Below are 13,262 nucleotides of genomic sequence, written 5' to 3' on the forward strand. Positions count from 1 at the left end.
TTAAATGCGTTTTCACCTTACAATATTTTCATCTTAAAATAGGTTTATCCAGGGGTGGGGGGTGCCTGGGTGGCTCAGCTGGTTGAGTGTCTGACTCCTGACTTCAGCACGGGTCATGATCTCGGGATCCTGGGATCAAGCCCCATGTCACACTCCACACTCAGTGAGGAGTCTGCTTGTCTCCTTCTCCCTCTGCCCCTTCCCCTGCTTCTGCTCTCTCTCAAATAAATAAATAAATCTTTAAAAAAATAGGTTTATCAAGACATGACCCCATTGTAAGTTGAAGAAGATCTGTAATTCATCCTTTTTTAAAAAAATGAAGTAATCTGTAAATTTTATTGAAAAGTAATGGAGCTCCCATAGATGACATAATTTTTCAAAATTAAGTTTTACGTAAGTATGCAATGTTGAGGGATTTCTTCTCTTTTTATGCAACACACTAAGTGCTGCCAATTCACCCATCTAGGATACTGTTCTAAAGTGGAATAAAAAAGATATAGCTGATCTAATTTGTGGTTTTGTGCTGTATATTTAAACATTTTTGTACATTTAAAGTCTGGTTCTAGATGTTGACACAGTATGGCAGGAGAGTGGGGTTTCTGAGCCATAGTGTGCTCAGGCTCGAATCCTGGCTTCCCCAGCTCTGCATGGTGTTGGGCAACTTACTGAAACTCTGTGCTGTGGTTTCCTCCTGTGTTAAGTGGAGATAACACCAGTACCTGCCCCATAGAGGTGTCCCAAGGACTGAATGAATTGGTAGCCTCCCTCCATAGCAGCTAAAAAAGATGTCTTCCTCATAGTAAGTGCTCAGAAATTTAGCTTTTTGTTATGCTGAGAATGAGGATTACATTTAAATTTGGGATACCCACTATTACTGGATATATTTAAAGAAACTCTTTCCCAGACTTGAACAATCATCAATCAGTGACATAAGATATGAAGACTGTTTTTTTAACATTTTTTTCCCAGCATTTTTGAAATTGAAAAAGCTACACAATGTGCTCTGCATGTTACAAAGATAAATAAAACATTTCCCTGTTCTCTAGAAGTGAACATGGATGAATAAAACAGTCGAAGTGGGTAAGGAATAAAGGCTTCGCATTGGCTCTGAGAAACTCGCCAGGGCTGAGATTCTAATCCGTCATGCAGGGGCTCTGGCACATGCTACACTCTCCAAGATTTGTTCTCCGAATTCACCTCTAGACTCAGTTGCTTTCTTCGTTTTAAATTGCATATTGCCATTCTAGGGCTCCTTACGTAGTTGGGTAGACAGTTATCTGGTGTTCCTGGAGCGTAGTGCACCCAAAACTCAAGCAGCAGCCCCTCGACAGAGCCGAGTATTGGATTTTAGTGTTCATCATTTGTGCACTTGATGTTGAATTCAGCTGGTTGTCACTATCGGCCATCGAATAAGAAGGCATTACTTGCTCCCCCACCGTCCCCAGGGAGGCAGTTTCAGATGGCGAAGCTGCTCTGGTGGGTGGACTTGTGCAGCGAGAGTCTCGTGTGGCCCCAGCAGGTTCGCCCAGCCTCCCCCAGCTCGTCCTACACAGCACACCCAGCCCTGTCCCCCAGCTGCTTCCCACTCGGGCGGGGAGGCAGTGGAGCCGGTGAGAAGCAGAGGCATCTAGTATGTTGTCATTCCCTCCTGGCACTGATTGACAAGGTCGTGTTGTCACAAATACATTTGAGTTTGTGTGAACCGCTGAAAAAGCCGCCTATGGTAACCATAAATGTATGTGATTGAAGATTTGCAGTCCTGCTTGATTTGTGTGGCAAGAAGAGTTCCTATGAAGGAAAGACCAGTTCTTCCCTCATCAGAAAGTTTTACTACGCGCCAGGATCTCCAAGGTACATTTTCTTTCCAAAGAAGTCATTTGAGAATATCTACATATTTGTAAGGCAAGGACTGTGCTTAGAAGACTGCGAAGAAGCTGGGGATAGTGACGGGTGCTAGGGCAGAGAAGCGCCCTAGAGCTGCAGGAAGGAGAGGGAGGGACACTTCTTTTCACTGTCTGCCCTTTTGGCCCGTGTCCTTGCGCTACCTATTCTAAATAAATTTTTATCTTTTAAAATGTTAATCACGTCCATAAATAATAGATGAGTGTGTAGGTGTAATGCCTGCTGTTACTTACTAGGCAAGATCACTTCGCTGGATACTAGCACCATGAGGGCAGCCATGAAGCCGGGCTGGGAGGACCTGGTGAGAAGGTGCATTCAGAAGTTCCACGCACAGCACGAAGGGGAGTCCGTGTCCTACGCCAAGAGGCATCATCATGAAGGTAAGTAACTCCACGTGGTATTTCTCTTGAAGTTGATATTGCTGTCTTACTGCTTCCTGTGGGAGCTTTCTCTGAAACCGTGATCCTGAAGTTCACCTCAGGAAACTTGGAGCTGTTGACTTGTGTTCATACGTAGTTGCATCGGCTGGCCCAGAAAATGTCGCCATCTAAAGGAAAATTTCATAGAACCTGTAGGACAGAAGAATAAGATAAATAGGAGATAATTTCATGAAAACAGAAGAAAGGGAAGGGAAAGAGGTCATTTTCTCTGATCCTAAGCCTTCTGTACATATAAGACTACAAAATAAGGTGCCATTTAATATCAAAAGAAATCTCTGAACCATAAAGAAAATCTGGAAATAGAATGAAATGAAATTTGCAAGAGAGCTGAATTCCTAGTAGAGGTAACAGTGGGATCCTGAGGCCTCCTTCCAGATGATGACCACTGAAGCCTGTTTCTAGAAGGCCCAAAGAAATGACGTGACTTGTCTGCGGTCACTGGACAGCTTGACTGACAGTTAATTAACAAGACAGCTAGGACTAAACCAGGACTTCGAAGTCCTATGTCAGTAATAATAGCAGCCCTTACTGAACACCTGGTCTTTGTCCAGCATCTTCCTTCTTTACAGTATCTTGTTGATCCTCAGCACACCTGTGAGGTAGGTGTTAGGACTCAAGCTATAGATGGGGAGGCTGAAGCAGGTGAAATGACTGGCTTGCCAGCCCTGGAGTTTAATCGGAGCGCATCTTGGCCGTCCCTCTGCTGTGCTGCTCCTAGAGTTCTTTGCACAGAATCACATTTCCTCAAGTGCGTTCTGGTTTTTTGTCATATTGGTGAGAACAAAGAAAAACTGCCTTTCCTTAGCACTTATTAAGAACTAAGTGGGGGAGGGAGACACGTCTTCTTCTCCTGGCTTTGTGGTCTTCCTCTCACGGATGCTGTCCGTCCTGGCAGCGTGCACCTGCATAGGAGGCCTGGATGCGCCAGGGAGGGGCCTCAGTGCCTGTGACGGGTGGGGGCCAGCAGAGGGTGCCTTGTAACTCGGTTTGGCAAATTGTCTGCGTTTTGGCAGAAAAAAGTCCTAACTCCTCATTGAAAACAGAGTTTTAGTTTGTCATCTTACATTTACTGTGCATCTGGGACCTTCGCATTTTACTGGCAGTGTTTATATGCTTAACCTCTGTGCTTTAGGATCGCTTGGGAAAAAGTACAAATCGTAGTAGATGACCTCTCTTCCCAACCCCTTTTTTTTTCCTCATCTTATTCCTCTTTTTCATCTTATCTATCCTTCTTAGAAGTAAGTACATAATCCAACAATTTGTGCCTTTCAGCATTTTTCTTTATGTTGGAAAGAATCAGAGGAAGTAAAGATTCTATATTTGGCAGAAATCAGTGTTTAACCTACTGTTTCACTAGATCTGGTTTAACATTTAAAAAATAATAACAGTGGGGGTGCCTGGGTGATTCAGTTGGTTAAGCCTCCGACTCTTGATTTCGGCTCATGATCTTGATCTCGGGGTCATGATATTGAGCCCCGAGGCGGACCCGTGCCGTGCTGGGGCGTGGAGCCTACTTCAGATTCTCTCTCCCTCTCCCTCTGCCCTTCCCCACCTCCCTCCATCTCTCTCTCTCTCTCTTTCTCTCTCTCTCAAATCTTTCAAAAAAAAAAAAATAGTAACAACAGGGGCACCTGGGTGTCTCAGTCGATTAAGCATTTGACTCAGGTCATGATCTCAGGGTTGTGGGATCAAGCCCCAAGCTCAGTGAGGAGTTGCTTCTCCCTCTCCCTCCCTCTCCCCCCCCTCAACACTTGCGCCCTCTCTCTCACTCAAATAAATAAAAATTCTTTAAAAAAATAAAAAATAGTAAGAATAAGAAATATGAATAAGAAATCACCATGAGCAAACACGTTCAGTGTCCTTGAGCCGTGAGCAGCAGTGCCCTACACTCAATTCTGTGGCTTCCTGATTCCTTATAAAAGGGTTTATAGAAATGTACGAGACACTGTGGTAGGCTTAAAAAGGCGGGAACCACTGAAGGGAAACTACCAAATGTACGAAATATCCTGCATCCAAACGTCTGAAGTAGGTAAGATCGAAGGTAATCGGTCACACTGAGTAAAAATCTGAGAGTTTGTGTTTAAATGGAAGAGCTTCCTAAATGAATCAGGTGCAAGCTTAAACATATCTAAGTAGAGATATTTGACGTAGACTGAATGGAAATAGAAAATCCTAAGTGACCCCAGATGAAATTCCAAAATTGTAAGCTATTCAAAATAGGAGTCCCATTATAAATACTGAATTTATTCTGCCTTGTAGGAACCTACTCATTGTGCAAAGCAAGATACACATACGTACAGTAATTCATTTCCAGGACTGCCACTTCTGAGTACCTTCAGGCAACAGTTGATGGCAGAAATACCTAAATACTACACATAACTGAAACTGTAGAGGGGCTTTCCTGAGGGAAATTGTTCACAGTGAACTTTTACCAAGAAAAACCAGAATCTATATTGTGTGTCAGTGACTCCCTCATTCACTCACACTGTGGCAGTTTTGTGGAATCGTGAATGTGCTCTAGCTGGCTATTCGTGGGGCTAACTATTCAACTGACAATATTTGTGTAGAGGATTATGTGATAAAAACATGGTAGTCTTCTTAAAATGGTTTAAGAGGGTAACTACATTATATGGCTACTTTTTTTCTGAATCAAAATGTTCTTTTTAAAAATAATGTTCTTTTTTTAATAGGCAGTATTTGACAGCTTTAAAATATAGTTGTTTTAAAAGATAAATCTGAAATTTTAAGAGAAATTATTTTAATCTCGTTGATTTGTTACATTTCAAGACTCCTGTCTTGAAAATGGAAACATCAGATTCTTTATCCAGAAATTAAACTAATTATACTTTTATCGTTTCAGTTTTCTGTTTAGCCTTTTTCTCTTCTGGAAAGATTTTTCTAACTGTTTATCTTTTACTTCCTGTTGTCCTATCCACAGAAATAATACTTCTTACACACTGAGAAACAGAATGGAGGATAGTATTAGGGGATGATGAACAGTAATAACCTCAAGATGAATAGTTGGAGAATATATCTAATGTCATACATTTTACTGTAATGTTTTTATTAGTTTAAAAGGAAATTAAAGGCAAATTGTATAATTTAAAGGTATCATGTTTATGCATTGTATTATTTTCTGGTATTTTAAACAAATCATTGTAAAGCTAGTTTTGCGCGAATAAATGGTTTACACTCTTTTTCACCATGGTTCGAAAGATTTTAAAAAGAACGTAGTTCACGGGTCCAAGCCTTATTAAAAAAAAAAAATACATTAAATTTATTCGTATTTTGAGTAAAAAATAAATGTGCTTTTTAAATGCTAAAATGTTTCAATGTCATGAAATAGTACTTACAACTCTTGTTAACATTGCTGGTAGGAAAATATGAAAATGAAGTTTATTACTATTATGTCTTATCCCGCCCCCACTCTCTGATTTTTTTTTTTTTCCCTAAACACGCATTCTGTTTGCTTGCCTACAGTGCTGAGACAAGGACTGGCGTTCAGTCAAATCTATCGTTTTTCCTTGTCCGATGGCACTCTTGTTGCTGCACAAACGAAGAGCAAACTCATCCGTTCTCAGACTACTAATGAACCTCAGCTTGTAATATCGTTACATATGCTTCACAGGTAATCCTCGTTATAAGAAATCATTTTCCCTTCCCCAAATCAAGAGGAAATGGTACAAAGCAACAGATCCCCCTAGAGCTTTTCAGCCTTGTTAGACATTTTTGTTCATCAGCCCCAGGCAGGTAAAATACAAATTTAAGTTGCTATTAACTTTTGGCTAGAAGACAACTTAGGATACTGGCAAAGTAGAGCTCTACTTTGAATTTGCGCCTTAATACTAGTGAATTTTAGAAACCCAGCTGGAAGAACACAGGCGAGCACTCCCTTTGCTCCAGTGGGACCACCTGTCACATCGGGGAAGGGAAGTTGGTCCATTCCCAGTGGTGACACACGTGGTGCAGAATTAGTGAAGCCACCAGCGGGACTTCTGCTCCTGTGTGTGGAAATCTGAACCTCCCAAATATATATACTTAAAGGGAATATTTTAGATTTTTTCCCCCCTCAGTTTTAAATTAACTTCTTGACATTAGCCTTTCAATTGAAAGGTAATAAACATTTCCATTAAAAAATGACAGTACAGAAAATTGAATGTTGATTTTAACATAAATGTCATAAACTATACTGTTTTAGAGCACAAATTTAGGAAAATGATTACATTTCGAGTTATATAAATATTTATGTATGTGCTATATAAAACTTTACGAGCTACTATCAGAAGATATATAAAGTTGCTCTGGTTAAAGAGTCCCCTTTTATTACATTTCTCGGTTATATACTTTCTGATTTAGGAATAAAAAAATCAGGCAGCCCTGTTTGCCAACTGTTAATAAATCTGACCTCAAACTGAAACAATTTGAAAGTGATTACAGATGTGCCAAATTTCACCCCCCTAAGTGAAAGCTGATGTTTAACAGTTTGTGAAACCTGTTTTGTTTGGATTTGTGAACACATGTGGCAACTCACAAGTGACTGCCAAGGCTGTAAATTAAAGCTCATAGGGCTTGGAAACTCATCTAGCCCAGAAAACCTGCTTTTAGTCACCAGTAAGGGAGTGGATTGGAGTTGTCTGGGCGTTGGGGAATAAGATCACAGAGCAAGGTCACTCTGAAGTTCTGTCCCATGTTGTCTGTGTTGGAAACTCTAGCTTTGACCTGCAAGGGGATCTGTTAGACAAGGTGATCTAATTCTAAATATTTTTGATAACTTTACTGGCTCTAGAACTTGCAGTTAGGGGCGAGTTTCCCCCTTTCCCCCCTAAATTTGCTGTCCATCTTGAGCCAAGTGGTAAACCTCAGAGCTCCCTGGGCTTACAGATGTGTCTCTTGTTAGGAATTGTAATCTGGCAAACAATTGAAGACAGCTCTCCTTGTTAGGGTCCTTCCTTTAAGATGGTGCAAGCTCTCAGTTATTCATGATAATATACCATGTAACAAGAAAGATAATATTATGTAATTGGAACCCCTCTAATGTCTTGTCTTGTAACTACAATTTCAATACAGTATCGTCACATTTAAAGACACCTCCTCTGTAAAACCGCAGACGTCTTAATGAGTTGACTGAAAAACATCCCTCTTGGTCCAAAATTACGCATGTTCAGTCTTGTCCATAATTGCGGATTGTTTCATCCAAGCATTATCTGTCCTTTAAATATAGTCTGTTCTTCTAAAGAAAAGAGGCCATCTCATTTTTTAAAATTAATAACAATTTGCTAAATGTTTTTCCTTTTATATTTCTTTCCTCATCGTGCAGAGAGCAGAATGTGTGCGTAATGAATCCGGATCTGACTGGACAAGCGATGGGGAAGCCATTGAATCCAATTAGCTCTAGCAGCCCTGCCCATCAGGCCATGTGCAGTGGGAACCCAGGTCAGGACATGACCCTCGGTAGCAATATAAATTTTCCCATCAATGGCCCGAAGGAACAGATGGGCATGCCCATGGGCAGGTTTGGTGGTTCCGGGGGAATGAACCATGTGTCGAGCATGCAGGCAACCACTCCTCAGGGTAGTAACTATGCACTCAAAATGAACAGTCCCTCACAGAGCAGCCCTGGCATGAACCCGGGACAGCCCAACTCCATGCTTTCACCGCGGCATCGCATGAGCCCCGGAGTGGCTGGCAGCCCTCGAATCCCACCCAGTCAGTTTTCCCCTGCAGGAAGCTTGCATTCCCCTGTAGGAGTTTGCAGCAGCACAGGAAATAGCCATAGCTACACCAACAGTTCCCTCAACGCACTTCAGGCCCTCAGCGAGGGGCACGGGGTCTCACTGGGGTCGTCGTTGGCTTCACCAGACCTAAAAATGGGCAATTTGCAAAACTCCCCCGTTAATATGAATCCTCCCCCACTCAGCAAGATGGGAAGCTTAGACTCCAAAGACTGTTTTGGACTTTATGGGGAGCCATCTGAAGGTACAACTGGTCAAGCAGAGAGCAGCTGCCATCCCGGAGAGCAAAAGGAAACGAACGATTCCAACATGCCCCAGGCTGTGAGCGCTGAGAGAGCTGATGGACAGAATCGGCTGCATGACAGCAAAGGACAGACCAAACTCCTCCAGCTGTTGACCACCAAATCTGACCAGATGGAGCCTTCGCCCTTGTCCAGCTCCCTGTCGGACACAAACAAGGACTCCACAGCGAGCCTGCCTGGTTCTGGCTCGACCCACGGAACCTCGCTCAAGGAGAAGCATAAGATTTTGCACAGACTCCTGCAGGACAGCAGCTCCCCTGTGGACTTGGCCAAGTTAACAGCAGAAGCCACAGGCAAAGAGCTGAGCCAGGAGGCCAACAGCACAGCTCCCGGCTCAGAAGTGACTATTAAACAGGAGCCCGTGAGCCCCAAGAAGAAAGAGAATGCACTACTTCGCTACTTGCTAGATAAAGATGATACTAAAGATATTGGTTTACCAGAAATAACCCCCAAACTTGAGCGACTGGACAGTAAGACAGACCCTGCCAGTAACACAAAATTAATAGCTATGAAAACTGAGAAGGAGGAGATGAGCTTTGAGCCTAGTGAGCAGGTAAGTTGTGCAATGTGTTCTCTCAGGTGTACTAAGCCGTATCCATCAGGGATTTTCACAGGGGCACTTGGAGGCCTCAGGTGATGGGATAAAAATAAGCCTCCTCCTCTGTTTTTGTTACTCGGAGACAGAGTTAATTCTCACTGAAGCTCCCTGTTCCAGAAACTCCTGTCTAGCAGCGATTGACATTGTCAGCGACCCAGGGTAGGCTGACCTTTTTTGTAAAGGGCCAAGTGGTAAGTATTTTAGGCCCTGCAGACCATCCAGTCTGTGTCACTGTGGTGCAAAAACAGCCACAGACACTGTGCAAACAGATGAGAGCGCTGTGTTCTAATAAAACTTTACTGAGAGACACTGATATTTGGATTCTGTACAGTTTTCGTGTGTCACAAAATGCTTTTTTTTTTTTTCCAATTATTAAAAAATGTCAATCCATTCTTAGCTTAGGGGCCATAGGAAAACAGGTGGCGGGCAGGATTCAGCCCACAGGCCAGCTGTAGTTTGCTGACCCTGTTAATAGAAGATGCCTAAATTGATAATCACTTCCTTGAAACTGGCTTTGTCAGGATAGACTTCATTAAATTAGTTCCCATTTACCTTTCTCTCTCTTTAAGATCAGCGTTTGGTTTTCAAACCCAATGAAGATCATCGTACCTCTCTTTCTCGTCAACCGAACCTTCTGGTTAATGTTAAAGAATTTTTTTTTTTTTTTAAGAGTTATTTCTGACATAATGGTTTGGCATAAGATGTTTCCTGGGGATGGGTGACAGGCTGGGTTAATGATCCAAGACTTCACCCTGCATTATCAACTCGCTCTCTAATCCCTGGGAACAGCCCTGGACTTCAGATCTTTTTAAGTCATGATTGGTTAACAAGTAAAGAAGCTGCATCAGCCTTTCTACTTAAACTGGTTCACTAATTTGTCTTGAAATTTGTTTTGCAAGCGGATAGTTGATGTGTCACTGTCTTGGGGGACTAGGTGTGGATGGGGAGAGAAGAGAGCAGCACCCCCTTGCTATAGTCTTGAACACTGCTGAGTCAGTGGAGCCTGGCCCAGGGGCAGGGCTAGGACTGAAAGCAGCAATCGGGAAGGCTGAGGCCCAGCGCGCCCTTAGAGCCGCGCTCCGTCCGCCCTTCTGAGCACTTAGCTTCCTTGATTTCTTTCACTTTGATGTCTTGGCAGCCACTCCATTCCTGTAAGACAGATACGATTTTTTAAACCTCCATGCCCTTCACCAGGGAAACATCCTAATTCTATAATCATCTTTGATAATGAACCCTGGAACTTAGAGGTTAGTGCAGGGCTCGACAATACAGCTCTTCCGTAATGCTGTAGAAGCAGTAAGTGGGGGAAGCTCAGAGTTTCTTTCAGCAGAAAGTGCATAGCAATACCTTGGATTAAGGGGAGAGTGAAACTGTATTGATAACTGTCAGTGTTTTCATCTTTTGAGGTTTACTAGACGAGAATGTACAGAGCGAGTGGCAAGCGCAGATACTCTCGCTCAGGTCTCCCTAATTACACGTGATAGAGGGCAAGATGGTGACTCATGAGGGCCACCTTAGCTCGGTGGCTAAGTGGCTGGCCCCTCCCTCCATACACAGAATTTATTTCTATCCCAGGCCTGAGGCCCTAGGGACTTAGAGGGTCAGGGAAGGGGGACACGGTTTGGCATATCTATATTTAGTGTGTGATGATGATGCTAACTTCAGACAAGAAACTGACCCAAAAAAAAGAAAAAGAAAGACATTTTTGTTTAAAGTCCTTAAGTCACTTGCTGTTTCTAATCGTTGTTTAGGAGAAACATTTTTCTAATCAAAATCATCTTACCTAGGGAACATCAGCACAAATCTTACTTTGGATGGACCAGAAAGCGGTGTACACACACGTGTGTGTGCACACACACACACACACACAATTTTTTCTTAATGAAAGCAAGTCCCTGGTCTCACCCTCCATTCAGTCTCATTTAAAAATAAAACTCCACCAAGAAATACTGCTTCAGAGCAAATTTAACATTGAAAACATTGCAACTTGAAAAGAAAAGTGACCACAGGAAGTATGCATTACCTAAATTTAGCTCAAAGTTAGAATGACTGACTTGAAGGAACAAACAGTGATTCTTTGCCTCCTGGTCTCCTTCACTGTTCCCAAAACAGATGAATTGTATCTCCTTTGAACTGCTCTACCAGTTTGTTAAAGTGTTTTCTTTCATTTCAAGGGAATACAAGTTTTTTATTTAATAAGATAAACTGCTAGGGAGCCTGAATTATACTCTCCACCTTCTTGTTATTTTGACTTAGAAGAGAGCCATTAAGCAAGTGTGTGTGTAGCCTACCTATCACTTATTAAGGACAGGAAGTACTTCGATGGTGCTATTATACCTAAAACAGCGTTCTTTACGGGGTAGAGTTATTTAAACACCATTTGTTTCTACAGCCTTTCGTCACCAACAGGAAGCAGTGACTGAAAAATTTCCAATAGGTTTACCGACTTTCGGGTTACCTGCTTATTTCCCCAGGGGAGCGTGTTGATAGTCTCCTGTTCGTCGTAATGCTGCCGGGCCAGGTATAATGAGGGCTTAGAACTAGTCTGAAAGGAACATCTTGTTATTTAGCTCCACTAGAAAGGCAAACCATATTTTAAACTGGCCATGTCCTGAAAATTTCCCTCCAAATGTGGTAGAATTGTATCCATCTTTTAACAATTTTACCATTTTTTAAAACAATTTTATGTTAGGCAAATGTGGTAAAATTACACTTTTTATTTTAATTTTTGAAAAGATGTTTTGTAACTTATTAAAATACTTATGTTATTAAAATGCATGTGCTCTTTATATTTCCTTCAGAGAACAAGTTGATTTGACACATGAAAAATTCATAAAACCAGAAAAATGAAGAATTAAAGAAATCAAGTCCAATTTTCATTTTGTAGAACTTTTATAAAAATCTTTCTGACTCATTTTCTGCCTGAAATAGTTTAAACTAACTATTCAAATTGATGTGGCTAATTTGAGCATTCGAATAGATGCCTAAGCAAAACTTTGAAGAGTCTTGGCAAAGCATTTTCAAGGAAGGCATTAATCTTTTTGTCTTGTGAAGAAATGCCTAACAAAGTAGACATGGGCTAGAAGAACTTCTGGTGAGAACTAAAGCTTAAAAAAATTTAGGGGGGAGAGTATTTGATCAGAAACTTAATGTTATCAAATCCATCCCTTCCAAAACTTACATGACTACAGAAGAAAATGCCATAATTGTCAGATTTTATTGCCAAACAGCCAAAGGGGTTACCGTAGACATTCCGAATTTTATGTCCTTGATGAAGAACATTTAAAGTATACTTAAGACAATTAGATGAATATTAACATGAACTCCAAAAATTAACAAGAAATAAACACAAGCAAAACAATATTCTCTAGTGGGGGAAATTACATCATGTATTCTTCTGATGGTAAGCTGAATGAATTCAAATAGTGTCCATAGTTATGGGGATCCAAAGAACCAATTTCTTTTGAATATGAACCCAAGAATTTCCTACATGGCTTTCTTAAGACAAAAAAGTGTTTAGTTCCTTGTCAGAACTAGACTGATTTGAATTTGGTCGGTCTCAAAATGGTAGAGATTAAAATTTGAAAGTCAGTTTTTAATATATGCTTTTTTTTTTAATACTTGCTTTTTTTTTTTTTAAGATTTTATTTATTCGACAGAGATAGAGACAGCCAGTGAGAGAGGAAACACAAGCAGGGGGAGTGGGAGAGGAAGAAGCAGGCCCATAGTGGAGGAGCCTGATGTGGGGCTCGATCCCATAACGCCAGGATCACGCCCTGAGCTGAAGGCAGACGCTTAAGGACTGTGCCACCCAGGCGCCCCTAATACTTGCTTTTTAAAAATAAAAATCAACCAAGGAAAATATTGGTTTTTAAATTTTCTAATTATTTGAAATTGAAAAACCAATAAATTGATTTAAACCATCCAACTATATATATGTATTATATATATATAATATATATATTAGATTTTATTTATTTGAGAGCACAAGCAGGGGGAGGAGCAGAGGGAGAGGGACAAGGAGACTCCCCATTGAGTTGGGAGCCAGATGCAGGGCTTGATCCCAGGACCCTGAGATCATGACCTGAGCTGAAGGCAGATGCTTAACTGACTGAGCTACCCAGGTGCCCCAAGCCATCCAAATATATTTTAACATTTTATACGTATAACATTAGAGTTATCTTCAATTCATTATATTAGACACAAGAATAGATTACAAAGGAAGAATCATGAGTCTTGTCGTTAGAACTCTTTGAAACTATGATGATAGTTGTTTTTCTGTTTGATG

General features: G+C 41.3%; 1 protein-coding gene across 8 annotated transcripts in view; it reads left to right on the plus strand.

Annotated features, from left to right (window-relative positions):
• Window positions 1-13,262, plus strand: part of NCOA2 (nuclear receptor coactivator 2) — a 280,557-nt gene that overhangs the window by 228,742 nt on the left and 38,553 nt on the right. For all 8 annotated transcript variants that reach the window (XM_045810212.2, XM_045810207.2, XM_045810209.2 and 5 more), the window contains 4 exons: window positions 1,750-1,851; window positions 2,139-2,282; window positions 5,823-5,970; window positions 7,660-8,929. In XM_045810212.2, the coding sequence (XP_045666168.2) occupies window positions 1,750-1,851; window positions 2,139-2,282; window positions 5,823-5,970; window positions 7,660-8,929 (1,664 nt within the window). The remainder of the gene's footprint in view (window positions 1-1,749; window positions 1,852-2,138; window positions 2,283-5,822; window positions 5,971-7,659; window positions 8,930-13,262) is intronic.

The sequence above is a fragment of the Ursus americanus genome, chromosome 9 (genome assembly GCF_024610735.1).
Source record: "Ursus americanus isolate L20-20 chromosome 9, mUrsAme1.1.p, whole genome shotgun sequence".
NCBI classification, from domain to species: domain Eukaryota; kingdom Metazoa; phylum Chordata; class Mammalia; order Carnivora; family Ursidae; genus Ursus; species Ursus americanus.